Source organism: Dromaius novaehollandiae, chromosome W (genome assembly GCF_036370855.1).
Source record: "Dromaius novaehollandiae isolate bDroNov1 chromosome W, bDroNov1.hap1, whole genome shotgun sequence".
Taxonomy (NCBI): Eukaryota; Metazoa; Chordata; class Aves; order Casuariiformes; family Dromaiidae; genus Dromaius; species Dromaius novaehollandiae.
Window position 1 is genome coordinate 47,899,038 of NC_088130.1, and position 19,228 is coordinate 47,918,265.

Below are 19,228 nucleotides of genomic sequence, written 5' to 3' on the forward strand. Positions count from 1 at the left end.
TATCTGAAGATAAAACTTCTATCACACTATCAAGTGTGGCTGAAATGAACAAAGAGGGTAAAAAATATTACTAGGGAAACAGGAAAAGACAGAGTGTAAGTTTGTTGCAAAAAAAAAAAACTTGACTACCCCCAAGTTTTTACCCTTTTCTATAATCTTTGGTGTAATGCTTCTTCCTAATCATACATCTCTTTTTGCAATAAACCTACTATATTCAATTAGAAAACACTCAGAATGCTCCCAAGTCATTCACTCTTGCCAATTCAGGGAGCCCACTGACTGTAACACTCCTCATTGGATGGTTTCTTTCTCTCTAATGTTTTATCTTCCTTCACCACGGCTGCAGTCAAGTCTTCTTTCACTTTTTAATGAGAGGCTTTTGCTCTGTTTCTTATTAATTATATAGTTTTCTATTTAGAAATACTAAACTTATTTTCTTAACCAATGGATTTTCTGTATGAAAACTGATATGAAAAGTATAGTAATGGAATAAGGACATAGTTGGAGCTTCATTTTTCTGGTAAAGCGCGTTTCAGAGATGCACTGTAATTTTAGCTCTCCTCTTCCAGAGACATACTAATTTTAATTTACAAGTGGAAACTGAGATATTCTAAATTACATCTATTTAGATCTTCTAATTTTACTTTTAAAAAAGTCCATGTGTATGCTCTCCTCATTCTGTACATAGAAGAAAATGAGAAATACAAAAATATGAAAATACAGTCATTTAAAAATGTTCAACTTTTTAAGCTACAAAAGATTCAGATTTGATTAAGCTTTTGTAAAACTGTTGGATTTTTTTTAAAAGACTGCAGAGGAGAAGCCTTATTTAATGAGGATGAATCTGCTTCGTTCTGACTGACAGCATTATCAAAAATGTGAGATCACCATTAAATCAACTGTATTTCTTCTCTTCATGTTCACTACATCAAAATGCTGCCTTGTTGAGCCCAATCTTTAGAAAAAATACATCTAAACTCCTATTATTCAAATAGAAGGTAAAAGACTTTAAATTTAGAAACTTGATTGCAAATTCCTAATAATGGGAACTGACAGACAGGGCATCTTCACAAAAGGCAGGTACTCTCTTGAAAGCAAATTTAAAAAGAAGAAACACACACGCTCTCCCCCACAATTCCAAATTGTATTAAATGTGAAGCCTGTTCCTAGCTAAGGCTTTACCCTGTAAGAATCTCTAAGGACAAGTTCTCCCTTCTGATGTGTAATCGTTTTAAGTGTTTAATTTAAGTGTTGATAAAAAACACTAGGGAAGTGCATGATGTTAGAGAAAACACTGTTTCAAATAAAAACTTGGGAATAGTCAGCTTTAAATATGTACATAGGTGCAGGTTTATAGTGGTAAGGCTGTTACAATGCAACAGAGGAAATTCTTGCTTTCTTTAACTTCTTAGACTAACTAGCATAAAATTTTACTTTGGATCTGAAAAACGCATTCAGAAGCCCAAAAGACTGTCCACCCACCCTCTTCAGCTTCAACAGCAGATATTATCTTTCCTTACATTTAATTCTGGAATGCAGCTACCATATAACATCTCTTCACTATTTTTCAGTACTATATATGATTTGTTTCACTAATTTGCACTTTAATTTTCCATTTTCTACTAGAATGACCAATAGGTTATCAAATTTACAAATAGTGAGGATGTATGCAATCTTTTCCGCTCTACTTGTGTGACATCTGTTTGATGCTTATAATCACTTCTACTTCTCACTACCAAGAATGCTGGAAAAGCACAAACAGGTCAGCCAAAATCACTGCCTTTTTTTTCTTTTTCTAAGCTTAGCAACCATGAAGGGTGGCCTGACACAAGAAGTAGCAAGTGCCCCTCTCTTCTGGAAGATGGTCATTTAAGGCATTAATGCTCAGGGACTTCTGCTACGCTGACATTATTTTATAGTATTTATATATTCTGAAAGTATCTTACAGACCAACAGCTTATTCATAAGTACTTTGCTGAAGCGAAGGAATATATTCAGAGCACAACCAATTATTTCTGCCTGCAGTAAAGCTATATTAAGACAACGCAGCTACACTACATTCTAGTCTACCCTCAAAATAATCATAAAAATTCACAGTATATAGTTTACAGATACAGTGAGACAATCTTGATATGTTGTACTTCTCTGGTAGCTCCGTGAGTAATTTCTTCTCCTTTCCAACACAAGTGAAGAGTAAGTTTGCAATATAGAAATAGTGACGCTGCAATGGATAATGCTGCAATGGACTAAGGATATAGTATTATATGGTCAGGCGATGTATTTTATTAAATCAATTAATATACACTAGTTTTTCTAACTATCCATGACAGAAGGCAAGCAGAGTTTGTTCCTGGACGGGTAAATTTGTTGGCAAATTTGCAAGGCTGTTTATCCCACTTTGGTTATTATTAAGCCCAAATTATGTAAAAGGCATATCAAACAGTAGAACAAGTCAGGACTCACGTTGCCCTCAGAAGGTGTAACCACCACAGCAGAGGCCCTGAGAAGTGGCGAGAGAGGGTATGGTGCAGAGGAGCCCAGGTATGGGATGACACAAGATGGGCACAGGCCAGCACTGGAGAGCCCACAGCTATAAACAACTCCCCAATGGCCCATTAAAGAAATGCAGACCCAGAGCTGGACAAAACTGGTTTTAGGGGTAACAAAGAGATCAAAGTAACAGTATCTAACATACATAAAAGGCATCACATTAGTAAATTCAGACGTAATGTGGTACTGCAGACCAATGAGGAAGAGCAAAGGTGTAAAAGTGTGTTAGCAAACACATAAAAGTGCCCGAGTGGATTCTGCAGTGAGGAAAAAGAAACCATAAACTTGGACATCATATTCCTTCTGGTAAAGGACTCCAGATGCTGACAACTGGCTGTAACACCCCCCCACACACTCCACAATGAAACTACCAACTTCAGCACCCAGAGGAGCAGCAGAATGGTGAGCGTAACACCAGGAAAAGAGGAGAAACTAAGAGGCATGTCTAACAGTTACAACTGCATTATTATTCTTTCTGTAACAATTAGATTTGGACTAATAATAATCAGACTTTTAAGATTTCAATTCTACTAACAATAAATTCTTCCCTTTATTATTATATATATGGGGTTTTCCTCTTTGCCCATAAACAAGGTTTTGATTGTAACATCCTGCAGCCTTGCTGCTTAATGACCGTTAAACCACTAATGCTGTAACATCATCATTACAACATCACTATTCCAGAAAGAGCAAATCATAAAGATAGCAGGCCTGTGTTCTCTGCAGCTGCGGGTTAACATAGAAGCACCTCAGTCGAAACATGAGAGTCTTCTTTTCTCATGGTTTGTTGTGCAGTAAACATAAGTTTAAACAGTTACTTACAAAATTACTATGCTATTCTGAGAACTGATCCAGAGCAGGAATGATTCTGAAGTCAGCCATGGTAAACTCCCTAGCTGGAAACATTTTTATGCATATTTGATCTTCACTTCTCTTTCAGTCACTCTAGAAAGTGAATGAGCAAGCCAGTGTGAACACCTCCCATGCTGAAGCACATCATACAAGCATGAGCCAGGTAGACAAAATGCTCTTGCACTACTGCATCTCTCCACCTTAATCCTGAGGATTCACAGTAAGTCAGTCACTACAACTAAATATTACTTCTTACTAAATCCATCACCTTCTGATACAGATCTCAGGGTATGGGATTAGGAATTACCTTCTTTCCCCTGTATTCCCTCTTTACTCAGTCTTAAGGAACTTCTCTAGGGTCTCATATTTTTTTGACACAGGTCACAATCTTTAGACCTTGTAGTCATTGCTTGCTTTTCCAGCTGTGGTTTCATTTCACTTCCTTCTCATCCTGCCTTACTTTGGTCCCAACACTAAATAATACATTTATTCTTGCAACAACCAGTTAAGGAATCCGTAAGGAATCTGAGAATAATTCTTTTTACAAGTAGTATCACAGCAGGGATGTCTGAAGTCCCACTGCACAAATCCAGGATGAGACACCTGAAGGATTTACACTTTAAATACAAACACAGCAGTGCAAGAAAAAGAATTTTAAACCGATTTACACATGAAGGAGACAAACATCGATGATGTGACTAAGGTCAGAAGTTAAACCTTCCAAGTCTAGTGCCTTTGCTACAAGACTGTCAGTTGCCAGCGATCATCAGTGTAGATATGAAAATTCAAGGCTGCAGGCCAAGATAAGAACATTTAGCACAAGATGGTGTGGTTAAACAATCCAGTATTTTATCCATCTGTTTATCCTTAGTTCTGATTAACACCGGGAGCGTGAAAGCCAACTTACTTCCTAGGGGCTGACCACTGGTCACCTTTGTCAGACACACTTCCGTGTTTTAGAAAAGATACAAAAGCACTGGTGATGTGTCAAGTTATCAAGTGAAGCAAACGCCCAATAATATTTTCTTCCCCCTGTATATCAGGATCATTTCCAAGAGGACACTGCAAATTTGAATGTAACTGTAGAGTCTTCCTCTACATAAAATGACTGTAAACAGAAATGAAACAAAACTGGGAGGAGCAAAAGACATTTCTTTGACCGAGATCTTTCAGCAAATGATTACAAGTTTCAGACTTTAGCAAATAATGCAAGCATACAAATTCCCTTTCACATACATCTTGTTATAACAGAAATACTTCATATTCTTAGCTACAACAACAGTAACAAGAACCACTATTTATACAGGCAAATCGCTAAACATAAGTCACTTCCCGTCACACTCTAATGATATGCTGTATGCCTAAAAAACCCCAGGAGCACACAGCCACTAGGCAGGCATCCTCCTCGCAGGCAGGCAGAGCCTTCGCTTGCTGAGCAGGCGAGGAAGTTTGGGTCCCCCTGCTGCTCGCAGCACCCACGCCGCAGCGCAGGCCGCGCAGTGCAGGCACAGCTCAGGAGCTGGCAGCCTTGCTCCTGCTCACAGTTCAAGGTTTATACACTTTAAACTAATCATAGTGTGCATTCAGTCACGAGACCACGTTTATGGATCTATTTTGGCTTACTGCATCAGCCAGAATATGTGTGCTGAAAGAGGGAAGGGCAACTCGACAGACGAAGTTCTCACACTACAAAATAAACTTAGAGAACCAGCCTATGCTGGTTTCCAAAGAAAAAGAAGTCCAAAGTCTGAAAGGGTTCATTCTCTCAGGCTGCTTTCAGGAAAAGGTTTAATAAAAAGTGAGATGTACAGTAACTTTAACAGAGATAAATTAAAAGGTTCGCCTCCCATCACGGCTCTGTACAGGACTTCTTGAAAGAGCACTTAAATGAAATGCTCCCCACTGCCACTTATCAAAACTCTTGCACTCCACCTATCAAATGTTCATGCTTTCTTCTACGTGTGAAGTTTTACCATCTGATTACTTAAGTGTATAGCAATAAGCATGCTCAAAATCACGGTTTCAAAGCACCACGGCCTACTATTCTATGTACCGCAGTGACAATTTGCGCCTACATACAAAAGAGAGGTGTCAGAGCACTGAAGAGAAACGCTGGCAAAGGGAGCTCGGAAGCAAAGGCAGGACCCCTCGGCTGGCACGAGGGAGGGGAGGCTGCTAACAGGGACGCAGCACCTTTCGTGCCATGTCAGCCTGCAGAGGGGGTGCGATGTCCCAAACTCCTGGTGGGAAAAACTCTCCTGGTGGGAAACACGCTGCCTGACTGAGAGCCTGAAAAGTATACATTTCAGTATTAAAATAGTCCCGTTTAAATAGTCCATGCCACAAGCATAGACTTTCATCAAGATTAAAGAAATCAATGTCCATCAAGGAACAAAAGCAAAATAACTTCCCCTCAAACACACTGTTCAAAACCAGATGATTTGTTTCACATGCTTAGTTTTGAATTCTTGTACTTTGCAAATTATATGCAGATTTAACAACTGTATATCATTTGATATATCAAATTTAAGAATAATGTAGAGGAATTGGTTAGGCAAGGTTTAACAAAGAAGAGATTTGAAAGTATATTTTTCTTTCTCCAGCTACCACAAATTAGGAAAATTTGTGCAAAATTTCATTCGAGAAAGTAATCTCTTGCAAAGATGAAGGTGGCTGAAGACACCACAGGTGACATGACTGCAAATGCTCATATACACTGTGCTTTTGCATCAACATTTTATTCAATAGAAGCAATGAGGTCTGGAATTTTTAAAACCATTTTAGGGGCTCTGACACTTAATAATCTTTAAATTTATCAAAAGACCAGCATCCAATGCTAAGACATCCAGAACTTAGAAAGGTTCTTTACTCTCAGTATCACAGTCATTTTACAAAGCCAGAACAAGTTTTCATAATATCACAGTGCCAACTGAAATATTTGCTAACACAAAACAAAAACAAACAAGCAAAAAACCCAAACTCAGGCTTCCCCCAGATGAAAGTATATACGTCATACTGAAAAGTCCTATGATATGTCCTGGACTCATCACATTTTCAAGCTGGGTCTGCACATTTAATTGAGAGGGACAGTCTCCATGCAATTATTTCTCGATCTGGAATTCACTGCTCCACTATGATCTTGTACTACCTTCTAAAGGGTCTACTGATAATATCTAGCAGAGTCTGAAGTCATTCACTGTCTGAGCAGAGTGGAACGGTATATAGCCTATATAGCCTATTGTTTTAAATGCAAACTAATGAAAACAATATAGCATCTTACTTAAGCGTAGTCAATTAAAATAAGCTTAGCAGCTTCTAGATAAGGCATAAATACTAAATTAAATTAGATTGCTATCAAATGTAAAGCAATCACACAAAAAATCTGTGAATTATGGTTTATGGAAGCTTTACATGTCACTGTACTTCAGTCATAGAATATTCTAAGCCTATAACAATGACATGCCTACCCAAAATGGGAACGATTTCTTAAGTAGGTATTATTTCTCTGATATGAATTACTTAATGTGTTTGCTCTATCTGGCCACACAGTATTTTATGGCAGGAATTTTATGAGAACTTTTCCTTTGAAGACATGCATATCATTAGTCTTTCTATTCAATTTCCTCTGAGCACACAATGACTGTGTTATTCATTTTAAGATACATTCCCCTTTTTTTTGCCCCTCTCTCCCCCTGTAAAAATCTCATGACAATCTGTGGTCTTTAATTCTGTTCCTATTTAGATGGTTTGAAGAAGGTAACTATAACTGTATAAGTGATATGAATATATAACATTTTTGTTATATTTGTATCCAAAATATCTAGCTACTAAAGACATAATGATAATATAAACAGCAAGGATCAGCTCACTATTCAAAGAAAAATATTTCTGTTTTGATAAATAATAAATACAAACATCTTTTAAAAAAAAATATGCAAAAAGATACTCCGAAACGCCATTACTTAAAAGTTAGGAAATCCTGAATGCTAGTGTTTCCCATTTAGAAGATATGAATGTTCAGATTTCCTTTGATCCTATTGATTAAATTTTACAGTATTTCTTCACACTTCAAGTTTGTTTGTTTTTACATCACAAAACAACAAGAAGTCCAACAGAAACTAGTTACGTACTTATCTTTACCCATCAAGATTTGATTCTGCAGAGGAGGAACTGATCACGTTGAATTAGAAAAAAATGCATGCAGGAAGCGATCATAAATATGTGTTTGCAGAATACGTAACCTTAGATAGTACCATCTTAAACCAATATTAAAAAAAAGCATCAAAAATAGAATGATTTACAAAAGCATGCCAAACTTTACAAACATAATTCATTTTAAACACCTACCTGTTTCTGTAGCCACCGTTCTCGCCTTCTTTGTTTCCTCTTTAAGCTTTTCAACTTGTTTCTTTCTTTCTTACTCAGCTTTTGGTTGAAGGAAATACTTGCAGGCTGCACAAGACCACCAGGTGTGATGCACTGTTCCTCTTCTACAGCACTTGTAGATGAAGAACGGTTCATCACAAAAGGTGACTGATCAGCAGTGGCACTCCCGGAATATTGCCCAGTAGCTTCAAAATCACATCCACTTTCTGTTACTCTATGTACCAATGTGTTACAGGAAGTAACTCGAAACCTTTTCTGTAGTTCATCAGCATTCACACTGTATTGGTCCTGAAAAGCAGTATCGTCTTTCTGATTGGACTCTAATTGCAAGTCACATCTTGTGTAAACAGGTGGATTTTCATTTTGGCCATGGCAAATAGTTCCCACACTGGAAGTTCCATATAAAGCAGGCAACAAAACAAGCCTCTCCCTGATACTTAAATCCAAACTATGTGATCTTCTGCGAAAAGCTTCTACAGTGCATGCATCATTCATAGGCCAGGCAGCAGACAGGTTTTTCCTTTGATTTAATGCCTTTAAGGGAAGTTTTTTACCCTTCATCTCAAAACTGGGTGATCTGACTTCCAGACAAAGTGCTTCTGTTAATCTTCCAATATCATTGTTCTTTCTGGCCATGTATGAAAACCCTTGATTTTTGATTTCCAAAGTTGCAGCTACCAGTATGCGGTGGGGATCCTTGTTAAAATCACACTGAATTTTGCGGAGTGATAAGCGTTTTGCTGATGGTTTTGCCAGTTTAACAGAGAAAGCTGGCTGATAGTCAGTCCGACTCTTGCAGAAATGTATATTTACAGACTGTCCACAGGAGCACTTTGTGTTGCAAACAAAGTTAAAGCCCCCTAAGCGGGCCTCACAGAACGGACAGTGTAGTTTTCCAGTTGTCCACTGTGTCTATTAGCAAGAAAAGAAAAAAGAACAACAGATTCATTGTAAATGAATGATTAAGAAGCCATTACTAGATTTACTTTTCTCCTTTAATGAAAAACAAAAAGTAAACCCTTTTAAACACAGGAAAAGAGACTGCACAGAAAAAAGAAAATCCACTATAAATAATGTTCTCTCAAAAACACTGCTTGCTGAAGTGATAACTGATTCTAAGAAATCCAGAACAAACACACGTTTCAAAATATAGAGGCTTTAAATTACTTCAAAAATTTGTCTATAGAGAGAATAATGCTGCAATACTAATGAAAATATTAGATCCTTTAAAACACTGAAATTAATTTCTTATGTTAGCCTGGAATTGGCAAGCACAGTTTCTCACTTGAGTTTTCTGAGTGCTGATACATCTCTTGAATACTAAGTGCAGAGGAAGAAGATTTCTCACAAGATGAGCGTAGCTTTTGCTTTGCTTACCCGACAATGCTTAAAATAGTACTTAATGTATTTTGGTGTACGTAGTATTACAGCATAATCTGTGTGCGGGTACTGTCACAAACCCTTTATACTGTATCTTTAAGGAGACAATTATTTTCATTATTTGTAATTTTATGAAACTCATTTCAATTCTAAAGCCACTTTTTCAAAGGAAAACTTATAACAGATCTATAAACACACACTTGCACACTCAGTATTTTCAGTAAATATATTAATCTGTTCAGCAGAAACATTTGTGAGGATTAAAGTTATGCAAGTGTTTGCAGGATCAAAGCAAAGATGAGAAACAACATTATCAACTCTGGTCACACATCACTCGTGTGCCTGGAGTTGTAAGTGAAGTTCAGCTCTGAGTGTTACAGATGCTGCCCAACATTTCTAATTAGGCAATGCTTTTAGTTGCCTATACCTTTGCAAGTTTGATTGAGAAGATGTTGCCATGACTGACACTTGTCTGAGTGAATGCTTCAGAAAGTTTCGGTAAAACCAATTTTGCAGTGTCAGAAAAAGCTTGTGTGCTAAAAAAGGTTATTTTTTGTTATGTAACACTAGAAAAAGTTCTGGAAACTCTTCCTTGAGAAACTTACTCCTGTGTTTTGTGTTAAAAGCTCGAAATTTCACAAAATGTAAGAGATGTGCCTTTTGTTGCACCTATGAGAATCTGTTTGAATCTGAACATGTTATTAGCCTAGAGGAAAAAATCTCAGTTTACACATGCTCAGTAAAGCTTTCTGAAGGCTTTAAGATCCCTGGAAATTCCTTGAACATGCACAGTACCTCTCACAGTTTATAAGGCTGACCAATTTGTGTCTATGCCATTCCTCAGAACAACTAAGCTGGTTCAAAGACTTACTATGAGCTTCCCACGTTCCATTTCGCAGATGCTACAGGCTAGGCACTAAAACTGAGGAAAAAGCAGTCTCTCTCTAGTGCCTCTAGCGAGTCTTCTTGGCACTCTGGTGCTATGGAACACTAATTTGGATCTCCAAATGCAGGGGATGGACGAGCCATGAGAAGTCAGGGAAGAAGGTAAGGAGCCCGGTAAAACGAGGAAAGGAGGAGACGACCTGTCCTATGTGCATAGAGACTGGGAGATGAGGTGCAATACAAAGGAGTCCAGGATTAATTTAACATGAACTTGGAAGTGGACTGTGGAAGTACTGACTCAGTAAAAGAGGCAACAGCCTAACTGTGGAGGAGGTGGTAGGGGGAAAATCAGCAAGATCTGAAAAGAAGCTGAGGGGACACAATTTCGTGATAGGCTGCATAAAAAGGTAAAGCAGGGAAGAGCCAATTTAAGAATTTCTGTACACTGAAGTGTGTATGAAACCAAATGAGATTGGTTAAGAACAGGGACAGATGGCAAAAAAGAACTGGCTAGGAAGCAGTAGGTTGTTGCAGCCTCCAAACAGACTTTGTGCTTATGTAAAATGATTTAGCCTCTGATTCAGAAGTCATACAGGAGGAAATAACAAATGATCACAAAATTATTCAGATCTGGGTAAGAAAGAACTGTGTAAAAAGCCCATACATTTATCCATAAACCCACAGGACCTTTCTACAGAAGTCAGAAGGGAATGTGGCAAGACTTTCCAGGATGTGAAAGGACAAAGTCAGGGCTAAGACAGCTGAAGGCTTTCATACAGAACTGGATTCTCTGTCTCTGCCACCAGAGGAACACTGCTCCTCTGCAATCTTGAGCAAATATTTTAAGTCTTTTCTGCACAGCCACTGTCTGTGGTTTTCTTATTTTCCAGGTCTCCTGGAAACCTGTATCTCCAGGCTTTTAAATGCAGAAGGCTGGGCATCTACAGCTGACCGTGAAAAGTATAAAGCTAGTTGCAATACATGAAATCATAAAAAAATACAAAGTACTAAAACAAATCTGGGTCTTTGCGATCAGGCATTCAAGATTAAGAAACTCAGCATGAAAATACCTCCTCACTGCTCAAATATTTTTTCCCCAAAGGGGAAATGTTTGTGAAACAGATGCACTATTTTGCCATGCAGTGCTGAAGTCTAAGAGATCAGTAATTTTAAGAGCTTAATTAATGTTTAACAAAATAAAACACAGGGCAAAACAAGGAAGACAGAAGATGAAACAGATTTTCTTAATTTTTGAGTGCTTAGCTTTACAGTCATAACCATTTTTGCTTTGCATATTATTTTCAGGGTGGATTTCTGATGTGAATCTTGTAATATAGTAAAGCTTAGACACTGCAGTTTAAGCAGAAAGGAATGCAGGTTGCGTGAGACTCAAAATCAGGTAAGGCTGATCAAAAAAATCTTACAGCAAAAGACTATCACTATTTCTGCTTCTTAAATCCATGCAATAAGATTAACTTCTAGAGGCTAAATAATTTAAATACTCAGCTGAAGCAATCGTTTCAACAGCAGAGTTGTGAGCTGGTTTGTAATTTCAAATGGGCAGATAAAACTCAAAAGCAGGGACACTGCTTGTCATCAGACCTTTGAATTTACAGAAGTGCATTTTCTATTCATATGACAAAATAGCACAGGTGATGTAAAAGAGAGACATCACATTATATTCCATCATTCTTATGGCCAAGAATAGAATATTCCACTTCTAGGTTTTGTGCATATAGAAAAAAATACTCAAGAGGAAAGAAAAAAAAACCTCTGTAAATGGTAATGATCAAAACTACTGATGGAAATTCCCTCAATAAAAAAAGTCTGTATGTGATATGTGGACCTCCTTGGAAAAGTGCCTTTGATATTTGTTCCCCATACTTATTTCATTTTTATTGAATAATAAAAATGCAAGTTAAAAAAATTACCTTTTCAATGACACATTTTACCCACTCTGGAATGGCTTCTAAATTCACATGCCATATGTTGCAAGTCTCCTGAGCAGCAGCTGAATGCTGAGGTGTCTGTTAAACACAGAAATATTGTATTGATATTCAACATTCATGTATGTTTTTTCTTTGAATCTAGCCAGAAATCAGCCACCCAAATTCAGTAAATGTTTTATTAACAACTGATAAAACTCAAAAGATGCTGTGCATTCTCTAAGCCAAAAATAAAGTAGATGCTGTCAGTAATACTCTATTTCTGAATCTAAGGAGAGCGGACAGACTCTGATAGGGAGGCGTTTTTGTTTTGTAAGAACAGAAAGTATGCCATGGTTGATCTTCCAAGTGTATTAGGAAACTGACTTCACAAACACTGTCAGTTTTTCAGTGAAGACAGGACAAAGTTAAGTTCTGGTTCATTTGAAAACGGTGGTCAGTACCAGAGAATCATTCCACAGAGTTTCAAATTCATTTCCTAAAAATGGTTGTTAGAATAACTACCTGAAAACCCGAAGACTTTCAGTAAGTTTTATTTAGTTTTTATTTCAATAATGTGACCAACTGCAGAGGAAAAAAACAAGATTTCAAAAATATTCATAAGAATAGTGCTGGATTTTAGCTGAGCTTCCAAATTGTAGCATTTCACTAACTGATGCTAAAATGAATACAATTACGTAACTATATTTTAGTGCAAAAGGAATTAAAACATTTTAATATAATTTAGAATGACAATAAAGTTATAATGCAGGCTAAGCTATAAAAACACCTGTGGGGAGCATAAAAGTCTTAAAACCAGATGCTGAAAGATATGAACATGGAAAAAATCCTGACTCCTATGTTATGAAACTCATGGGAATAACAGTTCTATTATACTGAGAAGTGAAAGTGGCTCTATATAAGGAAGACAGAAGTTTTTAAAAGTTCTTCAATCAATGTCAGCAGAACTTAAAATACCCAGATAAATTTGTTTGCCACGCTTGCGTTGTCTTTTTCCTCATACCTATAGAGAGTACTTGTACAAATATCCCTGTACTTAAAGTTGGATATAATTCTGACTTACAGTGCTTATACTGCATTCATAACTTCAATGTCTGATTAAGATTTGCTGTAAGATTTTGTCCTCCCAAAGTCTCCTTCACTTATAACTCATCTGTGTGTTCGATTTAAGTTCTAAAATTCAGCAGGGAAAGAACACGGTTGCTAACATACAGAAAAATATTACTCTTCTCATCTTAGTAGAATATTTGCTTTCCAGTGTCTCAGAAAACACTGGTAACCTATGTTTTTTATCTGCTATTTACATGAACACAGAAAGAACTTTCTGGTTGTGTGCACAATGAAGGTGGATCTCCCCTAGCAACCAAGAGTACCTGGTTCCACCATGGCACATCCATGTAGCAAAGATACCCTCTACTGTTCACTACTTCTTTTCCCGTAAAAAGAGTTGAAATTATCTCCAAGCCCTCCCCCTCCACTCCAAAACCCAAACCATACAAAAAATACACAGCTTTTAAAGTAAAAAGACACATTTTCTTTCACTCCTTTGCATTGCCAAGAAAACCAAGATAAAATAAAAAAAGCCATATAAATATAAAGAAAAGATCTTCTCTGTGCTGAGTCCTGAGATAGATGTATTTGGTAAGTATAAATGCATATTCAGGTAACAAACCATTAATTCATGAAGCTAATCAACAGAAATTGATGTGTACAGATCTACTAAATGCAGATGTACTAAATGTTGTGTACAAATGATACGTTTAAGCATTATGAGCAATGTTAAAGAAAAAATTAGAAGACAACTTCCTAGTTCTTGGATAAGGAAATGATTTTCTACCCAAAGGGGCTCTGTTTCTGATGATATTATTTCCCATCATTTTGACTTATGTGTATGTCAGCTATGAATATAAAGTCTGTGAAAGCATCCTTGGAGAAGCAGTAAAATTAAGACAGCTATTTGTCTCCTGTCTTTAAAATATTTCCCTACTTCTCAGCCATGACATGCGGATTCCTTGGCTGGAAGAGCACCGAGAGCTCCATGTTGCAGACATACATCAGGCCAGAGCATGTCTTGCTCTACTGCAAATGTCTGTATTGAAAACACTGATTTCTGACTACTAAATTAAATACATGTAGATGAATAAATAGGGACTATTAATAATACTAACTATACAGGAGCTTAAAAAATTATATTTGTTTCTACCTCTATTGGTTACACCCTTCTCCAGTGCCAAAAAGAATGTTGCACATACAATACTCCTCCTATATTTAAAACCAAAGGCACCGAAAAAGGTTACAAACCCCCTTCAGACTCCATACTTACTTTAGATGGTTCTTTTCCGTGACGTTTTATAAGGCAAACAGAATTTGCTATGTATTTTCTACATCTCCAGCAACGTAGCACATCAGTCTCTTCATTACTCATTTCCACTTGTGATTCCTCAGATCTGTATGCCTATTTGTAAAGACCACAAAAATGTACAACTCAAGTCACCTGTTAAATCCACACATGCTTGCCTCTTGCAACCCCCACGTCTATCAGTAGTCTATCTTCACTGTAAAGGAGATTAATATTCCATTTATAAGCAAAATTTTCTGATCTTGTACAGCATGCTACCAAAAACATTTTAAATAGCAAAGAGAAACAGCTGTTTTATTTCCAGTTTACATACAGAATTAGAAAGCAAAACCCCTCCAAATCTAGAAAATAGACCAACTTCCTCAATGTTTACACAAGAGAACTCTAGTCCTCCCAATTTATATCCCCTCCTCCAAACCACACTACTTCCCAGAATATGTCCAGAAAATTAATTCCTGATTATAATATACATTAAATATGTGATGCCATATAACAAAAAAGAAAGCCCACATAGAAAAAAAGACTGTTTTCTCACCGGGCATCTGGAAGCTTGTTCCCTTAAATTATTTTGTACGGGAGGACCAGCGCTACTGCTGCACTAAGTCAACAGGGCTTTTCACTGACCTGAATCAGTCTGCTTGCAAAACAGACTTAATTTAAGACAACACCCAGAAGGAGAAGACAGCTGTTTTTCTGTTTGCACCTTACTATGTTCTGATGTCTCTTTGGTCTTTTCTAATCTGATTCCAAAGGCTTGTCTTTTGGGCAAGTTTTCTTCAATGCTCTTCTTTCTACTGACTTCTGTTTTTATCCCCTTGTGCTAGCTACATGAAAAGAAACCTAAGATGACCTTTTACGTTTACACACTCAACTCAGACACTATGCTATAGTTATGCCTACTTGTAGTGTTGAAGTGCACAATGCTTACTGACAAGGAAGCTGTGCCATAAAAATTCAAAGGAATGTTAAAAGAATCTGTGTTCTTCCACAATCCAAATGTCTGATTCTGCAATTCATTTAACAACTTCATTTCTATTTATTTTTCACTAAGAAAGAAAACTCAGGTCCTCAACCTAGGCTGTGTGCACAGTATGTTGACTTACTAAATCACATAAATCTTTGCATTTTTCCCATTTCCATCTTTCAATCTTCTGATTTGTTTTCTGAAGGAATGAAAGACTATGAAACAAATAAACACACTGGTTAAACCTTGTTTTCCATTTGTATCTGAGTTCTTGTTTCAGCAGAATTCCTACTCTTTCTAAATGCGCAGAGTCTGAAATCTGGTTTGACAAGAAAGAACTAAAACAAAGCGTGCCTACATTAGACTCCTAGCTCAAGTGTACAAACAGCTTTTAACGTGTAGATCCACACTAACAAAATGAATGAAATGAAATTTAAGCAAGCATTAATTTTTTTCTTGCAATTTTACACAGTAAATTACAATTAATTTTTGTGAAGATTCCAGTTGTTTTTGTTTCCAGGTAAGTGAATGTAAGAACTTAATGTAAATGAAATTGGTCAAGTAAGAGATCATAGACGAGACACTGATGGGAAAGAGAATTTACACTGAAAGTCTGTCTCGTTCATGACAAAAAACTGATGATTCTAATGCCTTGACTTAAACAGAATCTCCTAAGTTTTTATTGATCTGGCTATGCCAGTGCTGCTTTCTGTATCAGGCACATTTTGAAAGTGGAATAAAAATGCTAGGCCTGTCTAGGAGTAACTTATATATTAACCCCCCCCCCCCATCAAACTCAGGTTCTGAAAGACTTAACAAGCAGCATGGATCACTTTGCTAAATATAGCATTAGACTTCACAAGGTACTGAAGGAGTGATTAGCAGTTGTGAATTTGCTTGTATCAGTCAAACACCTTAAAGCTGTTCTAATTCATTCATTCTTGCCAATTTCATAATACATCTTTAATTTAATCTTACAAGAGCTCAGTGAGAACCTCAAATCTAAGACTAAGCAGGAAGGACTGAAAGATTTTTTTGCACAATAAGGCCAGCTCAAATGTGTATTTCAGGTACAGTCATACCCCCTGTCTACTAAAGACACATTCTTGAAAAGTGTTACAGTTAGTACTATCCATCCTCCACATTATATATACCGTATCTGTGTATTCAAACTGTATACAAGTCTCTATACATCCTGTCCCCATTATACTAATTCTTATGGAAAAAAACCCTGCTTTGCTACCCGTTGAGCAGTTGCTTCATTTGAGGCTGATAACAGCTACAGGAGGGTGATAAACAATTGGTAGTGCACCTCTGAAACAACAGATAAAGAAGTGACAAAGCGGTGTTGCTGTATTGCAAGACAAGTTTGAACTAATGCGAACAAAGGTCGTCTAGTTATCCGTGACATCTGAAGTGATGTAAACTTCTCCCTACCTAAACAGTGTCCAGCAAGCAATCACTGTTTTACAGCAAAATAAAAGCTCTTTTTTTTGCTTTTGATAAATACTTTAAAAGTATTTTCTAAGTTCTGCATAGACCTTTCACTTAAAAATACACTTTCATAAGAGAAAGGAATGTATAATACATAATAATCTACACAGCACAGGTTGTATTTTTCTGTGATTCAGTCCCAGAAAAGCCAGCACGAGAGGGTCCTAACAGTTCCTTCGCAAGCTAGAGTCCTCAGCCCTCATTTTTGAAAAATGTCTGTCTGACCTTCTCTTACAGACCTTTGATGGATATTCCCCAGCCCTCCCCACCTAGTTCAATACCTTGTTATCTTTATAATTATAACTTTTCCCCTTAACATGTAGCCTGAATTTTCTTGTGATTTAAGCCTTACTCTTTCCCTTATCCACCATGAATACGGAGAAGAAAACGTCTCTTTTGCTTATGTTCAAGAACGTTTTATAATTTGAAGCACTTGAGACATTACCTCCCCTTCAAACCTGTCTTTGAGCCAAATAAATCCAGTTCTTTTAATCTTTCCTCACAGATGATGCTGTCTTGATCTCCAACTGTCACTGCTATCGGGAACTCTTCCAAATAGGTCACCTATTCTTACATCACAGTGCTCAAATCTGCACGCGGAACACAAAATGAAGTACTGCCAGCACTGAGGAGCCTGGACTGATTATATAAATTTCTAACTATACTGCTATTCATGTACTCCAATATGATGTTATTAAACACGTGAACAACGTAACACTCGATACAAGCAAAAAAAATGACTTATTAGGGCAGAAACTAACACAAAATTCACTAGACCCTTTCGAAAAAGCTGTTTCCTATATTTATAAGAACAGGAAAGGCTGGAAGATTAATAACCAACTCTCTCATGGCAAACAACTTTAATATGCAACTTCTGCATGAGATCCTTACAAGTTTCTGATTCATACATGTTCCTTGAGATTTTATGGGGAGAAGAAACAGGAATCAAATTTTCCTTCCCTTTATCTGGAAAACCTATGAACACCACCACTGGAAGCTAATAGAACTATTCACAAAAAAACACGGAAAATTAGGTGAAGGATGAAGTGACAGACATAGCAACCAGCAAAATGGTTCAGTTTCCTGTTTATTCATCACTTCTTGAATGAGACTGTTTCCCTTTTGGCATCCTCTCACTAGCAGGAGGTTTTTTTGTTTTTTCTTTGTTTTAAATCCCCTTTGATAACTACACTGAAGTTTCTTATACAGTCCAAACTGTATAGTGTAGTTAGCTTTGTGCATTTCTTGTCAAAAAGAATAAGAAAATACAAAGCAAAGCCCAAGAAAAGTTTCTTAAATGCACAAAGTAAAGGACTAAACATAAAAACTTATTTCTGTTGAAAGCCTGGTCCAGAATTTCTCCTTGACTAGTTTCCCCCTCCTCCCCAAATACATAAAAATAAGAAAAGAAGTAAAGCAACCCAAGTGGTTCTCAATGTTTTTTTGTTCAAGCCATCCATGACTTTTCAGGACACTGCAGCCACAAAGATGACAGTAGTAATTAGGCTGCAGCAAGAAATTAGGGCACAGGAACTTAAGCTTTAGCTAGTGGGAGTTTTGAAGAAATGGTAGATGAGTGGCAGCTTTGAAGTAAGATGACAAAGAAAAGTTGTATTAAGTCTCCTAGCCAGCATGTGTCTGGACCAGAAGTTCCTGCTCCCAGAATGAGACGAACTGACGCTTTGCTGGACAGAGAAATGATCATGGAAGCTACTAAGGTACCTGTAGATGCTGGCTGCTAGCTTCTGATCTTGCAAGTATTTCTGCTTAAAGAGGCACCTTTAAAAGAATAACCTGCATGTCTCAATATCTGCAATAAAGTGACACTTTGATGGGAAGTCAGAAAAAAAGTGTTTAAACAACTGCCTTCAGATTGCCAGAGAAGCAAAGCAGCAAGATGAGCAGAGTGCCATACAACCTGCTCCTGTGCCAGCTCCAGCTGGACTATGAACCCTATTTTGCTCTACCATCTCAGCTGCTGTGTGATCAGCTCTCAGGTGACGGGCCACTGGTTGGTGGGAGCTGGTGGCTAGCAGGTGACGCCGTTCAGTAAGAGTAGCCCGAGCCATTACAAGGCAGTTAACATAAAAACGGGCAGGAACACATACAACTTATTAGTCGTTAGTTAAGCATATGCTTAACTTGCTAGAAAATCCCAGTGCACGCTGCCGAAGTCAACAGGTCTGCACGACGCAGCAGCACAACGCGAAGTATCCACACTGCTCTGGCGAAGATCACCGAGCGCAGAAGCAGGCGCCGAGGCGTGACGTGCCCGGGCGGGCGGCCTCCCGCACGCCGCCGCCCCGAGCCCAGGGCCGCGCACCCGGCCCGCCGCGCCCAGCGCAGCGCCGCCCGCAAGCCACCGGCGCAGGGGCCGGGCTCGCTGCGCGGGGGCGGGCGGGCTCTCGGGGC

At 37.8% G+C, this 19,228-nt stretch overlaps 1 protein-coding gene across 1 annotated transcript in view; it reads right to left on the bottom strand.

Moving 5' to 3' along the window:
• RNF180 (ring finger protein 180) overlaps window positions 1-19,228 on the bottom strand; it is a 61,094-nt gene that overhangs the window by 41,557 nt on the left and 309 nt on the right. Inside the window, exons 2-4 of the mRNA XM_064499928.1 lie at window positions 14,323-14,454; window positions 11,985-12,080; window positions 7,750-8,700 (exon numbers count right to left, since the gene is read on the bottom strand). Of these exons, the coding sequence (XP_064355998.1) occupies window positions 7,750-8,700; window positions 11,985-12,080; window positions 14,323-14,424 (1,149 nt within the window). The 5' untranslated portion in view covers window positions 14,425-14,454. The remainder of the gene's footprint in view (window positions 1-7,749; window positions 8,701-11,984; window positions 12,081-14,322; window positions 14,455-19,228) is intronic.